This window comes from Coregonus lavaretus (genome assembly GCF_964263955.1).
Source record: "Coregonus lavaretus genome assembly, chromosome: 33".
In the NCBI taxonomy this organism is placed as follows: Eukaryota; Metazoa; Chordata; class Actinopteri; order Salmoniformes; family Salmonidae; genus Coregonus; species Coregonus lavaretus.
The window spans coordinates 19,007,117-19,025,632 of NC_140020.1; the positions used below are offsets into that span (position 1 = coordinate 19,007,117).

The 18,516-nt window shown below is 45.4% G+C and overlaps 1 protein-coding gene across 2 annotated transcripts in view; it reads left to right on the plus strand.

Moving 5' to 3' along the window:
- LOC311108753 (protein enabled homolog) overlaps positions 1–18,516 on the plus strand; it is a gene marked incomplete at its 5' end in the record, with an annotated part of 147,876 nt that overhangs the window by 101,551 nt on the left and 27,809 nt on the right. For both annotated transcript variants that reach the window (XM_084151491.1, XM_084151490.1), the window contains one exon: positions 9,347–9,419. In XM_084151491.1, coding sequence (XP_084007617.1) covers positions 9,347–9,419 — 73 coding nt within the window. The remainder of the gene's footprint in view (positions 1–9,346; positions 9,420–18,516) is intronic.

Sequence of the window (18,516 nt, forward strand, 5' to 3'; positions counted from 1 at the left end):
AAATGAACATGAACAGATTTTTTTTTATATTTTTACTTTTTTTTAAATGAAAAATAACTATTTTAAACAACATCAACTGTGAACTGATTTGGGCGTGTGTGTGTTAAAGAGACAGACAGGGAGGGACAAAGAGAGAGAGAGAGGCTACATTACTTGTACTGAAACTGTTCTAGCTTGCTGCATGAACAAATTCAGCTGATGCGCATAGCAATGCACGTAATGGGCATTCTTGAAATGCTCATGCATCTTTTGCTGCACACCAGCCTTCTCTCCCCTCATCACACTGGCTCCATCGTAAGCTTGCGCAATGAGTTTGACTTTCTCGTCGTCGGCAAAAAGACCGTTCAGTCTCTCCAAAAGCACACTGGCGATTGAGACTGAGGTTGATTCCGAGATGGGAAGGAACTCAAAAAAGCGCTCCTGCACTTTGTGGTTGCTATCTATGTACCTCAGCACAAGCACCAGCTGTGTCTGTGTAGAAACGTCCGTGGTCTCGTCAGTGTCACGATCGTCTAAGGAGGAGGACCAAGGCGCAGCGTTGAAGGTGAACATATTTATCATTATACTGATCACACGATCAAAACAACAGACGATAACGTGATGTCTACGGTTTAACACAAAACCAAATAAGAACAAGAAACCACAAACTCAAAGGGAAAGACAGACAGTTAAATATGGCTCCCAATCAGAGACAACCAGCTGACACTCGTTGCCTCTGATTGGGAGTCACTCAGGCCAACAGAAATACAAACTAGACCCACAACCTACAACACAAAACATAGAAACTAACACCCTGGCTCAACATACGAGAGTCCCCCGAGCCAGGGCGTGACAGTACCCCCCCCTAAAGGCGCGGACTCCGACCGCGCCAACCAAACACAACAGGGGAGGGACCGGGTGGGCACTCCGCCTAGGCGGCGGATCCGGCTCCTGGCATGATCCCCACTCCTTCTCTAACCCCCCAAAGTACCCCTGGTCCGGTCTGGCCCTGCTGACCAGAGCTGAACTGAACACTGGTGGAGCGGATTGCTCTAGCTCCGGCGTGACGCAGCACCTGACCGGTGCCGGACCCGCCACCGGTGGAACAGGCACGGGCCGTGCCGGACTGACGACGCACACCACTGGCTTGGTGTGGGGAGCAGGAGCGGGCCGAGCCGGGCTGACGAAACGCACCACTGACTTGGTGCGGGGAGCAGGAGCGGGCCGGACCGGGCTGACGAAGCTCACCACTGACTTGGTGCGGGGAGCAGGAACGGGCCGCGCCGGGCTGACGACGCGCACCACTGACTTGGTGCAGGAACGGGCCGGACAGGGCTGACGAAACGCACCACAGACTTGGTGCGGGGAGCAGGAACGGGCCGCGCCGGGCTGACGACGCGCACCACTGACTTGGTGCGGGGAGCAGGAACGGGCCGGACAGGGCTGACGAAACGCACCACAGACTTGGTGCGGGGAGCAGGAATGGGCCGGACCGGGCTGGCGAAGCGCACCACAGACTTGGTGCGGAGAGCAGGAACGGGCCGGACAGGGCTGACGAAACACACCACAGACTTGGTGCGGGGAGCAGGAATGGGCCGGGCCGAGCTGGCGATGCGCACCGTAGACTTGGTGCGAGTGGCAGGAACAGGCCGGACCGTACTGGGAACACACACCACTGGCCCTACGTGGGGATCAGGAACAGGCCGGACCGGACTGGCAACACACGCCAGTACCTCTCGCCGTGCCTTTACATCTTCCACCCCCTCTTCGACCAGTGGCCCCCGTAACCTGGCGGCCTCCTCTGCCAATCCGCTGGGCCGCTCTGCCGCGGTCTCCTGCTGGCCCGTCGTCCACGGCGTTAGCCCCCCCCTAAAAATGTTCTGGGCTTCACTCCTACCCGTGGCCAAGGTCTCCATGTCCCTCGCCAGCCGTTCGCCCTTCTGCCACAATGTCAAGCCCCTCTCCTCCTCATCCGGCTTGACCCAGTCGAGGAGGCGAAGGAGATCTGTTAGAGATCTCCCTGGCGATGGCTCCTGGACACGCTGCTTGGTCACATCTTGGTGGTTTCTTCTGTCACGATCGTCTAAGGAGGAGGACCAAGGCGCAGCGTTGAAGGTGAACATATTTATTATTATACTGATCACACGATCAAAACAACAGACAATAACGTGATGTCTACGGTTTAACACAAAACCAAATAAGAACAAGAAACCACAAACTCAAAGGGAAAGACAGACAGTTAAATATGGCTCCCAATCAGAGACAACCAGCTGACACTCGTTGCCTCTGATTGGGAGTCACTCAGGCCAACATAGAAATACAAACTAGACCCACAACCTACAACACAAAACATAGAAACTAACACCCTGGCTCAACATACGAGAGTCCCCCGAGCCAGGGCGTGACAGTCAGCTTGGATAGCTACGAAGTTCGCCGACCTCACCTCCTCCACAATATGTTCCCTCATGACCGCTAGCATACACTCCAGTAGCTCATTTTGAATGGTCTTTGATGTGCCCTTGAAAACTTTAGCATTTTTAAGATGGTCATCAAACACCTCATCTAATTGTGCCACAAAGTTGACAAGTCCAAGAAAAATACCAGGGTTGGTGGAGCCCTCAGTTTCATCTTTGCCTCGCAAAGCTAGCCATCTTGACAGTAGTACGTGAATTGATTGACGCTGCTACCCGCTCTTTTCTTAGTTATGTTCATGGTTACTTATGTTACGTATGACGAAAGCGCGTAAGTGCAAGCCCTCCCGGAACCCATAGAGATTGTATTGAAAGCTCTGATATTTGGAAAAAAAAAGATTTTACATTAAGTCTATGAGAGACTCCTGGGCGATTTTCAACCTGACTGAAATCGCCCCAAAAGGGGCGGGGCCATTTGAAGCACGACTTTAGCCTGATTGGACATTTAGTGGCAGATCAGACGTCTAGATTAGAACACTGATAACTACTGTTGCCGTGATATAATTGCAAAGAAAAAAAATCCCTTCCTTTTGGCAGTGCGTCGCCCATATCGCCCTAATGAACACACCGCCCCTGGTGTTGACGAGAACAAGGCTGGAGATCACTCTGTCATGCTGACTGAGTTAGAATAACAGACTGGAAGCTTTAAAAGGGGGGTGGTGCTTGAAATCATTGTTCTTCCTCTGTTAACCATGGTTACCTGCAAGGAAACACTTGCCGTCATCATTGCTTTGCACAAAAAGGGCTTCACAGGCAAGGAGATTGCTGCTAGTAAGATTGCACCTAAATCAACCATTTATCGGATCATCAAGAACTTCAAGGAGAGAGGTTCAATTATTGTGAAGAAGGCGTCAGGGCGCCCAAGAAAGTACAGCAAGCGCCAGGACCGTCTCCTAAAGTTGATTCAGCTGCGGGATCAGGGCACCAACAGTACAGAGCTTGTTCAAGAATGGCAGCAAGCAGGTGTGAGTGCATCTGCACGCACAGTGAGGCAAAGACTTTTGGAGGATGGCCTGGTGTCAAGAAGCGCAGCAAAGAAGCCACTTTTCTCCAGGAAAAACATCAGGGACAGACTGATATGCTGCAAAAGGTACAGGGATTGGACTGCTGAGGACTGGGGTAAAGTCATTTTCTCGGAATCCCCTTTCCGATTGTTTGGGGCATCCGGAAAACACCTTGTCCGGAGAAGACAAGGTGAGCGCTACCGTTGTCATGCCAACAGTAAAGCATCCTGAGACCATTCATTTGTGGGGTTGCTTCTCAGCCAAGGGAGTGGGCTCACTCACAATTTTGCCTAAGAACACAGCCATGAATAAAGAATGGTACCAACACATCCTCCGAGAGCAACTTCTCCCGACCATCCAAGAACAGTTTGGTGATGACCAATGCCTTTTCCAGCATGATGGAGATCTTGCCATATGGCAAAAGTGATAACTAAGTGGCTCGGGGAACAAAACATCTAAATGTTGGGTCCATGGCCAGGAAACTCCCCAGACCTTAATCCCATTGAGAACTTGTGGTCGATCCTCAAAAGGCGGGTGGACAATCAAAAACCCAAAAATTCTGGCAAACTCCAAGCATTGATTATGCAAGAATGGGCTGCCATCAGTCAGGATGTGGCCCAGAAGTGAATTGACAGCATGCCAGGGCGGATTGCAGAGGTCTTGAAAAAGAAGGGTCAACACTGCAAATATTGACTCTTTGCATAAACTTAAGCCTTTGACACTTATGGAATGCTTGTAATTATACTTCAGTATACCATAGTAACATCTGACAAAAATATATCATAACACTGAAGCAGCGAACTTTGTGAAGACCAATACTTTGACCACGACTGTACAATCCATGTCTCAATTGTCTCCAGGCTTAAAAATCCTTCTTTAACCTGTCTCTTCCCCTTCATCTAAACTGATTTGAAGTGGATTGAACAAGTGACATCAATAAGGGATCATAGCTTTCACCTGGTCAGTCTATCATGTTTTGTATACTCTGTGTATACAGTGCATTTGGAAAATATTCAGACCCCTTGACTTTTTCCACATTTTGTTACGTTACAGCCTTATTCTAAAATGGATTAAATTGTTTCCCCCCCTCATCAATCTACACACAATACCCCATAATGACAAAGCAAAAACAGTGTTTTAGAAATGTTAGCCAAAAAAAACTGATATCACATTTATTCAAGTATTCAGATCCTGTACTCAGTACTTTGTTGAAGCACCTTTGGCAGCGATTACAGCATTGAGTCTTCTTGGGTATGACGCTACAAGCTTGGCACACCTGTATTTGGGGAGTTTCTCCCATTCTTCTCTGCAGATCCTCTCAAGCTCTTTCAGGTTGGATGGGGAGCGTCGCTGCACAGCTATTTACAGGTCTCTCCAGAGATGTTTGATCGGGTTCAAGTCCGGGCTCTGGCAGGGCCACTCAAGGACATTCAGAGACTTGTCCCGAAGCCACTCTTGCGTTGTCTTGGCTGTGTGCTTAGGGTCGTTGTCCTGTTGGAAGGTGAACCTTCGCCCCAGTCTGAGCGCTCTGGAGCAGGTTTTCATCAAGGATCTCCCTGTACTTTGCTCCATTTCTCTTTCCCTCGATCCTGACTAGTCTCCCAGTCCCTGCCGCTGATGAACATCCCCACAGCATGATGCTGCCATCGCCATACTTCACCGTAGGGATGGTGCAAGGTTTCCTTCAGACGTGATGCTTGGCATTCAGGCCAAAGAGTTCAATCTTGGTTTCATCAGACCAGAGAATCTTGTTTCTCATGGTCTGAGTCCTTTAGGTGCATTTTGGCAAACTCCAAGCAGGCTGTCATGTGCCTTTTACTGAGGAGACGCTTCCATCTGGCCACTCTACCATAAATGCCTGATTGGTGGAGTGCTGCAGAGATGGTTGTCCTTCTGGAAGGTTCTCCCATCTCCACAGAGGAACTCTGGAGATCTGTCAGAGTGACCATCGGGTTCTTGGTCACCTCCCTGTCCAAGGCCCTTCTCCTCCGATTTCTCAGTTTGGCATAGTGGCCAGCTCTAGGAAGTGTCTTGGTGGTTCCAAACTTCTTCCATTTAAGAATGATGGACCACTGTGTTCTTGAGGACCTTCAATGCTGCAGAAATGTTTTGGTACCCTTCCCCAGATCTGTGCCTCGACACAATCCTGTCTTGGAGCTCTACGGACAATTCTTTTGACCTCATGGCTTGGTTTTTGCTCTGACATGCACTGTCAATTGTGGGACCTCCCTATCCAACCTGATATAGCTTGAGAGGATCTGCAGAGAAGAATGTGAGAAACTCCCCAAATACAAGTGTGCTAAGCTTGTAGTGTCATACCCAATAAGACTCGAGGCTGTAATCGCTACCAAAGGTGCTTCAACAAAGTTCTGACTAAAGGGTCTGAATACTTATGTAAATGTATTTTCAAAACATTCTAAAAACCTGTTTTTGCTTTGTCGTTATTGGGTATTGTGTGTAGATTGATGAGGGAGAAAAAACAATTTAATACATTTTAGATTAAGGCCGTGAGGTAACCAAATGTGGAAAAAGTAAAGGGGTCTGAATACTATAACATTTAATTTTGGGGGGGAACAAACTCAATATACTTTTAAAATGACTAAAACCAATTCAGAATTGTGTAGAAATGATAATGGACATACATTTAAACCGTTTGTTGACTGGGTCCAGCTCGCCAAAAATCACCGAAATGAAAGAAAGACAGTCAGGGAGCATCGAACATTCCAGAAATGATGGATAGGGGACTATTTTTTGCTAAAGACCGAATGTGGTCCCCGGGGAAAAAATGAGTTTGATACCTCTGCTTTAAAGAGACCTTGCCCTTCTACTTCTTGTTTTGGCTGGGTTGAGGCGCAAGCCCTCCTGTAGCTCAGTTGGTAGAGCATGGCGCTTGCAACGCCAGGATTGTGGGTTCGATTCCCACTGGGGGGCAGTATGACAAATGTATGCACTCACTAACTGTAAATCGCTCTGGATTTTAGACTAAAATCTAATAATACCTTAGTTACAAAAGCTTTGCATTCTTTCATCTTGGGTAGTGGTTATCGAATTTGTCTAATAAGTGTTTGAAATGTGGTATCATATGCTTGTTCAGCATATAGTGTTGTTGAGGAGTGTGGAGAGGGCTGTTGCTGGTGGGTGTGGTGGACTCTCACTAGCAGGTCTCATGTGTAGGACCAGAAGGTTCTATATGAGTCACTGCTGCCAAACGTTTATAGATAAAAGCCTTATTCTTCCCTCAGATATGGAGCTCTCCTTCGATCTTTCTCCCTCTCTCCATCTGTCTGGAATAGCAGATCAATGTATCACTGCTCTGCACAGACACTAGCCAGCCTGAATACTGATAGCATAGGAGAAGACTCATCTCTTTTGGTCAGATCCAAGCCCTCCAACTTCTGTTGATACTGGACCGTGAAGCAGTGGTGGCTCCTCAGAGGAGGAACGGGAGGACCATCATCCTCAGTGAATTTCAGAAAACTTTAAATGGTAAAACATTAAAGTTATCCTTTTGAGATAAAACTATACTAAATATAATCACGTCACCAAAATCTGATTAAAACACACTATTTTGCGAAGAAGTTCTACCGTAGCCTCAACAGCACTCTGTAGGGTAGCACCATGGTGTAGCCGGAGGACAGCTAGCTTCCATCCTCCTCTGGGTACATTGACTTCAATACAAAACCTAGGAGGCTCATGGTTCTCATGCCCTTCCATAGACTTACACAGTAATTAGGACAACTTCCGGAGGACGTCCTCCAGCCAATCAGAGCTCTTGCAGCATGAACTGACATGTTGTCCACCCAATCAAAGGATCAGAGAATTAATCTAGTACTGAAAGCATAAGCTACAGCTAACTAACACTGCAGTGTATAAAATATAGTGAGTAGTTGACTCAAATAGAGGGAAAGACAATAGTTGAACAGTTTTGAACACATTAATTTATTCCAAAATGAAGGAGAAGCTAGAGAGGGGGAGAGATTTTGTATTATTATATATATATTTTTTTTAACGTTCAGTTTCACTTAGCTCGCAAATGCAGCAAGCTAGTTTAGCCTACTGAAACACCCTGCTCAAACAGAGGGATGCTATGTTAGCTATCTGGCTATGACTTTCCAACACAACACTGGAACTCTTCCAAGTCAAGGTAAGCTTTTGGTATTACTAATTTATTGCCACTGGGGCCCGCCGGTGTAACTGCTTACTGACTGTACACTAACGTTACTGCATGATTTTAGCGGGTTTACTTACGTGTTAGTTCTATTAGCAATGCTATGACATTACTTTAGCTAATATGGTGACAACGATGTAGGCTGTGTATAGAAATGTTTTTTCACCTGGTCACATACAGCTGATGTGTTGTGCATTTGAAGTCCACAAGGGAAGGGAAGAGAAGGAATACAATGTGGCTGTTATGAGAGTGATCAGGGGTGTATTCATTCCACCGATTCTGTTGAAAAACGTTTATTAAACGGAAGTAAAGAGAACAAAACGGGGATAAACATAGCTGAATTTGTCCAATAGAAACTCTTGTTTGCAACTGTTGGACTAATGATTACACCCTATATTAGCTAGATGCAGGCAAGGTGGTATTGAATGTCACAGCATCATTAATCTTTCCTTCGATCCTGACTAGTCTCCCAGTCCCTGCCGCTGAAAAACATCCCATCAGCAAGATGCTACCATCTCCATACTTCACCGTGGGGATGGTGAAAGGTTTCCTCCAGACGTTTAAGAAAGTTTTTGCTTTGTCATTATGGGGTATTGTGTGTAGATTGATGAGGGAGAAAAAACGATTTAATACATTTTTGAATAAGGCCGTAAGTTAACCAAATGTGGAAAGAGTCAAGGGGTCTAAATAATTTTTTTGGGGGGAAGTCTATATTTTGGGGGGGGGAGGTGGGGCACAAACTCAATATACTTTCAAATGACTAAAACCAATTCGAAATTGTGTAGAAATTATAATGGACCTACATTTATAGAGTTTCTTGACTGTGTCCAGCTCGCCAAAAATCACCGAAATGCACACTGTCTGTCACCTCAAATTTGTCTCTTGATCTGTGTGCACCTACGTTGTAAACTTTCATTCATAGGCTAGGTTGTAGCAACCTCATGATGGGTATAGGGAAAATGTAAGTATCATGTAGTAGCCTAAACCTATCGCTGTTACATTGAACTGGGTGAATGGAATATGAATGAGTCATCCAATATGCTGTAATAGAAATAAGGCCATGCTCATGAAAAAAAACGGCACTGACCGCCACTGCCGTGAAGGCTTTTCACCTATCGAACATAGGCTTCAGTGAATCACCTAAAACCACTTTAGCATGTATAAATGTTATCAACAAACGTGGAGCTCTCTTACTGATTTGATTGTATGTTTGTTGGTTTTCTTTCGATGGCCTTGTCGTCTCTACAACCACCAGATAATCGATTGTTTTGTAACTCCATGGCTGTTTGGCAGCGGTCCAGTGCTGTCCGTGGATATGATGGCTGATTGGTTGGAGTACCTGTGAGGGCAGGCTGATAGACCACTCTGGGAGTGGATCAGTATGACAGACATTAGCTCACAACCTAGCCGGCCGACAGGGAATTACGCTTAAAGGATCGGTCTGGCCTGAAAAAAAGAAAAGAGAGTTGGGAAGGAGACAGTGTGGTTTGGGTTTGTTGTGAATTGGATTTGATCCTGATTTTGAAACAAATTCAAGACTGAAGCTTTGAATGAAATGCTGTGAAAAACGACTGGGTAGATGTGGTAGATGTTGCTTTCCCTCAATAAATGAGACTACATTTATGTAAATATTTAGGAGATGAGATATGAGTCAAAAGCGATGAGTCCAGAGGCCATTTCCTCAGAGCGGATTTGTGACCATCTCTGTGTGTTTCTCCTTCCAGGCCCCACATTGCCAAGACAGAGCCCCCAGGTTCAGAATGGACCTTCACCAGAGGACCTAGAGATGCAGAGAAGGTAAGATCTGAGCCTACAACAGCACTAAACACAACAGCACTAAATATAATACTGTTCCTTAGACCCCAATCCATCTAGTAGATACCGACACTTCTGACTAGAAATTCCTGTTTTGAGTTCAGTGTTTCAATCAAATATGAGCCAATCAGTCAATTGCCTGCTTAACACTACCTGCTTGCCTAAATATATTGATCCAACTACACTACATGACCAAAAGTATGTGGACACCTGCTCGTCAAACATCTCATTCCAAAATCATGGGCATTAATATGGAGTTGGTCCTACCTTTGCTGCTATAACAGCCTCCACACTTCTGGGAAGGCTTTCCACTAGATGTTGGAACATTACTGAGGGGACTTGCTTCCATTCAGCCACAAGCATTAGTGAGGTCGGGTACTGATGTTGGGCGATTAGGCCTGGCTCGCAGTCAGCGTTCCAATTAATCCCAAAGGTGTTCGATGGGGTTGATGTCAGGGCTCTGTACAGGCCAGTCAAGTTCTTCCACACCGATTTTCGACAAACCATTTCTGTATGGACCTTGCATTATGTACATTGTCATGCTGAAACAGGAAAGGGCCTTCCCCAAACTGTTGCCACAAAGTTGGAAGCACAGAATCGTCTAGAATGTCATTGTATGCTGTAGCGTTAAGATTTCCCTTCACTGGAACTAAGGGGCCTAGCCCGAACCATGAAAAACAGCCCCAGACCATTATTCCTCCTCCACCTAACTTTACAGTTGGCACTATGCATTGGGGCAGGTAGCGTTTTTCCTGGCATCCGCCAAACCCAGATTTGTCTGTTGAACTTCCAGATTGTGAAGCGTGATTCATCACTCCAGAGAACAAGTTTCCACTGCTCCAGAGTCCAATAGTGGCAAGCTTTACACCTCTCCAGCCGACGCTTGGCATTGCGCAAGGTGGTCTTAGGCTTGTGTGCGGCTGCTCGGACTTGGAAACCCATTTCATGAAGCTCCGGACGAACAGATCTTGTGCTGATGTTGCTTCAGGAGGCAGTTTGGAACTCGGTAGTGAGTGTTGCAACTGAGGACAGACCATTTTTACGTGCAATGAGCTTCAGCATTCTGTGAGCTTGTGTGGACTTCCACTTCGCGGCTGAGCCGTTGTTGCTCCTAGATGTTTCCACTACACAATAACAGCACTTACAGTTGAGCGGGGCAGCTCTAGCAGTGCTGAAATTTGACTAACTGACTTGTTGGAAAGGTGGCATCCTATGATATTGCCAGGTTGAAAGTCACTGAGCTCTTCAGTAAGGCCATTCTGCTGCCAATGTTTGTCTATGAAGATTCCATGGCTGTATGCTCGATTTTATACACCTGTCAGCAACGGGTGTGGCTGAAATTGCTGAATCCACTAATTTGAAGGGGTGTCCACATACTTTTGTATATATATACTGTACTTTTGAATGGATACAACCGGCTTTGGACTTATGCTCTAAAAGGTTGTTACCTCTCGAGCCCTCACCACTTTCCACTCCCATATTAACTAGGCAGGCGGTGTGTTTGGCCGCCTGCAGGTGTTGTTCTCCCACATCCTGGCACCGATAGAGGCTGATGGCTGCCAGTTTGTGTTCATACACAGCGGCAGACACCCCTGGAGTAGAGCAGGGCTGGGTGAGAGGATGATAGGGCTTTGTGGCAGGCTGTAGCGTACAGGCACCCCATCAGTGTGTCAGGTGGAATCACAAACCACTTCTACCCTGCTGAGTGCAATGGTACACTCACAGCCTGAGGTTAGGAGCTGACTTAACGCTTTCTCACACACACACAGCCAGACAGACTCACTCGGTGAGAAGTGTGTGTGTGTGTATGAGAAAGCGTATCTGACTTGGTGTGCATCAGAGAGCGAGAGAGGCAGACATTTTGTGTGTTTGAAGACTTCAAAAGAAGAAATGGACTGATACAGAGGCCTTCTTAATGAAAAGCTAGTCTACAGTGAGCCACGATCACTCTCAGGAGACCTTGGCTAAGGCTTTCTCTCACATTCTAAAAACACACTGCTCTAAATCCTCTCAGAGCCTCCCTCTCCTGCTGCATACACTCACGCACACTGAATAACGCTTGGCATGAGATCTGTCTGTATTCATATTCAAATGAGTGTCATGTTGTCTTCCTCCGGCTGGTCACTGAACTCTCACACTAGGCTAACACATTTTGTTAAGAGTGTGTGTTTTGTCGTGCAATCACTTCAGTTTTGCATCTCGGTCTCGCGCGAGCTCTTAGAGGGTGTACTGTACCTGTAATTGGTTTTCCTTCTCCTTAAATGGCAATGCGACTATTCCCCCTTGGGTAATAATAATATGCTGCTAACTCTGAGTTTCTCTGTGTGGAGAAGATGCCTCCCCCATTATTCAGTGGGGCACCACAGGACAGTGCAGTGTAGCACTGTAGCAGCAGTATTAATCGGAGCCAGCTGCTGTCTGTTGGCTATTTTATTACCTGCTCACAGAAACCTATAAAACGTTATTGAATTAGCCTGCAGCCTGATCTCACAGGACCACACAGGGACTACCACCTGTCCTGTCCCCGTGCACACAAAGACATGGCATCATGGCGATATGACCCCTCACCCCCAGTGCCATATCCTGCGTCACAGCAGCAGAGAACATTGGTAGTTTGGTAGAGAGCATCTGGAGTTTGGATTGGCCCTGGCCCTCTCTCCTTGTCCTACAGACTGCAGCCGGTTACAGAGTAATGTGCTGTGGATTTAGATATCCTGGCTGACTATAGGTTTAGCAAGAGAGTGGGTGAGTTTGATGCCTGTAGAGTAGATGGCTAGCGGTGGTCAGGGTGCTGTGCTGTGTTATGAATGATGAACAGAGCTCTATCTCCTGGTATGGCAGCAGTATATGTTGTATGTGTCTCTGACCATAAAGGAGTTGCAATGAAAGTGAAGTTAAGATGGCGAGACGTGGCTCTATGTTGAGCTTCATCATGGTAACTGTTTCTATGTGAGTCAGGGTCATTTCAATCCCAGACAACCTGCCCATGGGATCTTTTTATTTATCAACTTAACAGTCGAAAGATAAATCATCCATGACGTTTTTTGTTAATCGGCCTAGATTCACTTGCTTTAGTACCCACTGGTCGTTACGGACTATTAACTGTGAAGATTGTGAGTAAGAAAGAGTTTGAAGATTCTGTGTGTTTGTGTGCGTGTGTCCGTCCAGTAGGTGTGTATCTGGCCTTTTTGTCTCTTTGCGGTCCCTTCCTGTCGTCCCATGATGAATGGTGACTCAGCAAATGCAATGACACTTTTCATGAAATAAATCCTCATGTTTCAGCAGGCTCACTGAGACCCTAAGGCCTGCTGTAAGGCCACTTGGCAATTTGGTTAGCAACAGTTTATTAGCAGCTACTGCCTTCGGAATGTCATTGTGGTATATTGTATGTGGGATTGACCTGTCATATCATTCATACACATCCCTGTTAGTCTCAGATGAGGTGTTCTACAGGGTATATGGCATATCTCATTCTAGGGCTGACCCCTTTTATTTGACTGGTCGATTGTTTTGGTCGATAGGCTCTGAACTAATCCATTGTGGAGATCGCGGGGATGGCACAGTCCAAGAAGAAGGGGAGTGTGGCTACACAATGTACATCTCTCTCCCGAATGCGCTCTCTCCTGCCAATGTGTGCACATTCTTCATTGTTTCATAACTTCATTGTGTGAATTGTTTGCATTTGTTTGTTAGTGTCTATCAATTCCCCATTACGTATATTACCAGTAGTACATTTACCGTTAATTCCTATATTTTCTAATCTACAATGTTTGTTTGGTTACGGTCATGCCTATTAATGCATTCAATATATCATTATTCCATTCTTTCTTTCACAGTGGACATGTGGTTTGCAGAGTGCACAACCTATGCTACACTTGTGAGAAACAAGTTTTGGTTTATTTCATTCCATTTACGAGTTTTGTCAATTTAGTCCTTGACTTTTTTTTGGGAGCGCCCCTGTCAATGTTGAGTAAGGACGCGCACCTGATTACGCATAGAAGCAGGCCTATAGGCTACCTGGCTTGCGCGCAAATGTAGGCATATAAATGTGCCCATTTGGGATCTGATAGTATTTCTGATTGGCTTAATGCACCACCACTAATGAGCTGTGGAGCTTCTCAAAGTAATGTTTTCTTCACCTCAAACAGCAAGCAAACAAAGTCTGTTTTAATATCCATTCAGAATTACAATATGCAATGTTTCAAGTTTGTTGCAGACAGGCCATGCGTAGCCAATGCGATTTATAGGGTATTTATTTTGATCAGGAAATGTTCTGCCTGCAGGCTGCTATGTTTTTATTTGTTGGCTTTATAGGCTATTTTTACATTTTCATTTAGATTTGGATCGAATTTTGAGATACGTAGACGTTATTAGAAATTAAATGAAACTGTTCCATGAAAATGCATATGAAAACCATAACTGGCACGCAGATCGGTAGAAATTGTAAGATAAATTGGCATTCCACATGAGCAAGTTTGCCGACTCCTCGTGTAGCGAATTCAGGAGAGTAACGGCAGAATCTTTGAAAGCCAGTTGGAGCGGGAGGAGGATAGTCGGGACAGGTTTTTTTCTTCTGGTTATCTTGATCTCTGGCTCCCTCTTGAGTCGTTTGAGTCTTATTTCATCAAACAGTGAGCTTAAAGCATCAGATGCAGTTGATTGGTTGAAAAACCTGATGACTTTCGGTCTACCAATATATTTTTTTTGTCAAGGACAGCCCTATCTGATTCATATCCTATACTAGATCAGTTTAATGGCTTTGTAAGTGTTGATTTACACATGCGTGCGTGTGTGAGTTTGTACTGGAGATCAAATGCATTACGTGACTTGTTTATGTTGGTGCCTTGTAAAGTCGACCCACTCTCTCCCATCTGAAAGTCATAAAATTGGTTCCTGACACGGATTTGATATTAACCCCATCATTAAGAAATTGGTTTATTGCTCCACGCTAACATGGGGCACACACAGGGAGGGTGGTTTGAGAGGTGGGTGGCCTGGCCTGATAAGCTTGTTGAGTGATTGCCTAGTCTAAAACACTTTCAGTATACATTCAGACATAGGCCTCCCTGTACAGAATGTCTCTGGACCGTTCCAAATGTTCTGAATGTTCCAAATGTTCCTTGGCTGGTGCACCACCTCATACAAAGACATACCTGACATAGCAGTCTGTCTGTCCCACAAAGCTCTGTACTGTGTTAGTAGAGTAAGCATTCCTTTACTGCTTTACTGTGAGTAGTAGGAGTGCTCCTTTTAAGGATATCTGACCCAATCTGTGTCGCTCTGTCATAAACAAAAAAGGCCTGGATGTGTTCAAAGGACTTATTTTAGTGTGTGTAATGGATCTGGCCCTGAGCCTCCCCCTCACTCTGGCTCTTCTGTTCTCTTCCGGCCCTCGTCCATACAGTGGGGAAAAAAAGTATTTAGTCAGCCACCAATTGTGCAAGTTCTCCCACTTAAAAAGATGAGAGAGGCCTGTAAATTTCATCATAGGTACACGTCAACTATGACAGACAAATTGAGAGAAAGAAATCCAGAAAATCACATTGTAGGATTTTTTATGAATTTATTTGCAAATTATGGTGGAAAATAAGTATTTGGTCACCTACAAACAAGCAAGATTTCTGGCTCTCACACACCTGTAACTTCTTCTTTAAGAGGCTCCTCTGTCTTCCACTCGTTACCTGTATTAATGGCACCTGTTTGAACTTGTTATCAGTATAAAAGACACCTGTCCACAACCTCAAACAGTCACACTCCAAACTCCACTATGGCCAAGACCAAAGAGCTGTCAAAGGACACCAGAAACAAAATTGTAGACCTGCACCAGGCTGGGAAGACTGAATCTGCAATAGGTAAGCAGCTTGGTTTGAAGAAATCAACTGTGGGAGCAATTATTAGGAAATGGAAGACATACAAGACCACTGATAATCTCCCTCGATCTGGGGCTCCACGCAAGATCTCACCCCGTGGGGTCAAAATAATCACAAGAACAGTGAGCAAAAATCCCAGAACCACACGGGGGGACCTAGTGAATGACCTGCAGAGAGCTGGGACCAAAGTAACAAAGCCTACCATCAGTAACACACTACGCCGCCAGGGACTCAAATCCTGCAGTGCCAGACGTGTCCCCCTGCTTAAGCCAGTACATGTCCAGGCCCGTCTGAAGTTTGCTAGTGTGCATTTGGATGATCCAGAAAAGGATTGGGAAAATGTCATATGGTCAGATGAAACCAAAATATAACTTTTTGGTAAAAACTCAACTCGTCGTGTTTGGAGGACAAAGAATGCTGAGTTGCATCCAAAGAACACCATACCTACTGTGAAGCATGGGGGTGGAAACATCATGCTTTGGGGCTGTTTTTCTGCAAAGGGACCAGGATGACTGATCCGTGTAAAGGAAAGAATGAATGGGGCCATGTATCGTGAGATTTTGAGTGAAAACCTCCTTCCATCAGCAAGGCATTGAAGATGAAACGTGGCTGGGTCTTTCAGCATGACAATGATCCCAAACACACCGCCCGGGCAACGAAGGAGTGGCTTCGTAAGAATCATTTCAAGGTCCTGGAGTGGCCTAGCCAGTCTCCAGATCTCAACCCTATAGAAAATCTTTGGAGGGAATTGAAAGTCTGTGTTGCCCAGCGACAGCCCCAAAACATCACTGCTCTAGAGGAGATCTGCATGGAGGAATGGGCCAAAATACCAGCAACAGTGTGTGAAAACCTTGTGAAGACTTACAGAAAACGTTTGACCTGTGTCATTGCCAACAAAGGGTATATAACAAAGTATTGAGAAACTTTTGTTATTGACCAAATACTTATTTTCCACCATAATTTGCAAATAAATTCATAAAAAATCCTACAATGTGATTTTCTGGATTTTTTCTTCTCATTTTGTCTGTCATAGTTGACGTGTACCTATGATGAAAATTACAGGCCTCTCTCATCTTTTTAAGTGGGAGAACTTGCACAATTGGTGGCTGACTAAATATTTTTTTCCCCCACTGTATTTGGCTGTTGCAATCAATGGAACTGGCTGTGTGCTTAATGCCTGGTGTCTTCCCTGTGATGCAAACTCACTACAATCCTGCCTGGCTCACCCTGGAGAGATGGAGTGGAGGGGATGGGATTTTAGGCTACACACTCACAGGCTCACACACTCACTTGCACTCTCAAAAAAATACACACAGGTGCAGAAACACCGCCACACATGGATGCACGTACGCAATCGCAAACATGCACACACTGTTTACTATTACTAGCCTAGTACTTTCAGTCCGACCCTGACAGTGTTTTATTTTTACTAACGACTTTGTTCGAGGTCTATGATTCCGCCATAGATTTAGCCTGAAGGTCAGGCATACTTTACCATGAGCTCAGTCTATTTTCACAGACACGGTTAAGAACTGTTCTGTCGTCAGTAATGCAGAGGTCCAGTGTGTCTGTGTTCCAGAGCTGGTCTCTGCTCTCTTTTCTGCCCAATGCTGTGTTGTGTTGGAGGTGAGAGAAACAGACTGTGTGATGGATGCAGAGTACAGTTAAGCTTAGTACTGTCCGAGTGGCGCAGTGGTCTAAGGCACTGCATCTCAGTGCTTGAGGCGTCACTACAGACCCCCTGGTTCGATTCCAGGCTGTATCACAACCGGCCGTGATTGGGAGTCCCATAGGGCGGCGCACAATTGGCCCAGCGTCGTCCGGGTTTGGCCGATGTAGGCCATCATTGTAAATAAGAATTTGTTCTTAACTGACTTGCCTAGTTAAATAAAGGTTAAAAAAACAACAAAAAAACACGACTTGTTATTTTATTAGGATCCCCATTAACTGTTGCAAATGCAGCAGCTAATCTTCCTGGGGTCCACACAAAACATGAAACATGAGATAATACATGACATAATAAACCTCGTACAAAAAGAAATACTGTGGTATTTTGGACACAGTAATTGCACTGTAGCTACAGTTACACTGCAAAATTACTGTAGTAAAAAAACAGTTATTTTGGAAGCAGTATTTACAGCATACTGCACTTTAACTGCAGTTACACTACCAGTCAAAAGTTTGGACACCTACTCTTCTTTATTTTTTATATTTTTTACATTGTAGAATAATAGTGAAGACATCAAAACTATGAAATAACACATATGGAATCATGTAGTAAACAAAAAAGTGTTAAACAAATCAAAATATATTTTTTATTTGAGATTCTTCAAATAGCCACCCTTTGCACACTCTTGGCTTTCTCTCAACCAGCTTCACCTGGAATGCATTTCCAACAGTCTTGAAGGAGTTCCCATGTGCTGAGCACTTGTTGGCTGCTTTTCCTTCACTCTGCCGTCCGACTCATCCCAAACCATCTCAATTGGGTTGAGGTCGGGAATTGTGGAGGCCAGGTCATCTGATGCAGAACTCCATCACTCACCTTCTTGGTAAAATAGCCCTTACACAGCCTGGAGGTCTGTTGGGTCATTGTCCTGTTGAAAAACAAATGATAGTCCCATTAAGCCCAAACCAGATGGGATGGCGTATCGCTGCAGAATGCTGTGGTAGCCATGCTGCTTAAGTGTGCCTTGAATTCTAAATAGATCACAGACAGTGTCACCAGCAAAGCACCCCCACAGCATAACACCCCTCCTCCATGCTTTACGGTGGGAAATACACATGCGGAGATCATCCGTTCACCCACACCGTGTCTCACAAAGACACGGCGGTTGGAACCAAAAATCTCAAATTTGGACTCCAGACCAAAGGACAAATTTCCACCAGTCTAATGTCCATTGCTCATGTTTCTTGGCCCAAGCAGGTCTCTTCTTCTTATTGGTGTCCTTTAGTAGTGGTTTCTTAGCAGCAATTCAACCATGAAGGCCTGATTCACACAGTCCCCTCTGAAAGTTTGATGTTGAGATGTCTGTTACTTGAACTCTGTGAAGCATTTCTGAGGCTGGTAACTCTAATGAACTTATCCTCTGCAGCAGAGGTAACCCTGGGTCTTCCATTCCTGTGGCGGTCCTTATGAGAGCCAGTTTCGTCATAGCGCTTGATGGATTTTGCGACTGCATTTGAAGTTCTTAATGTTCCGTAGTGACTGA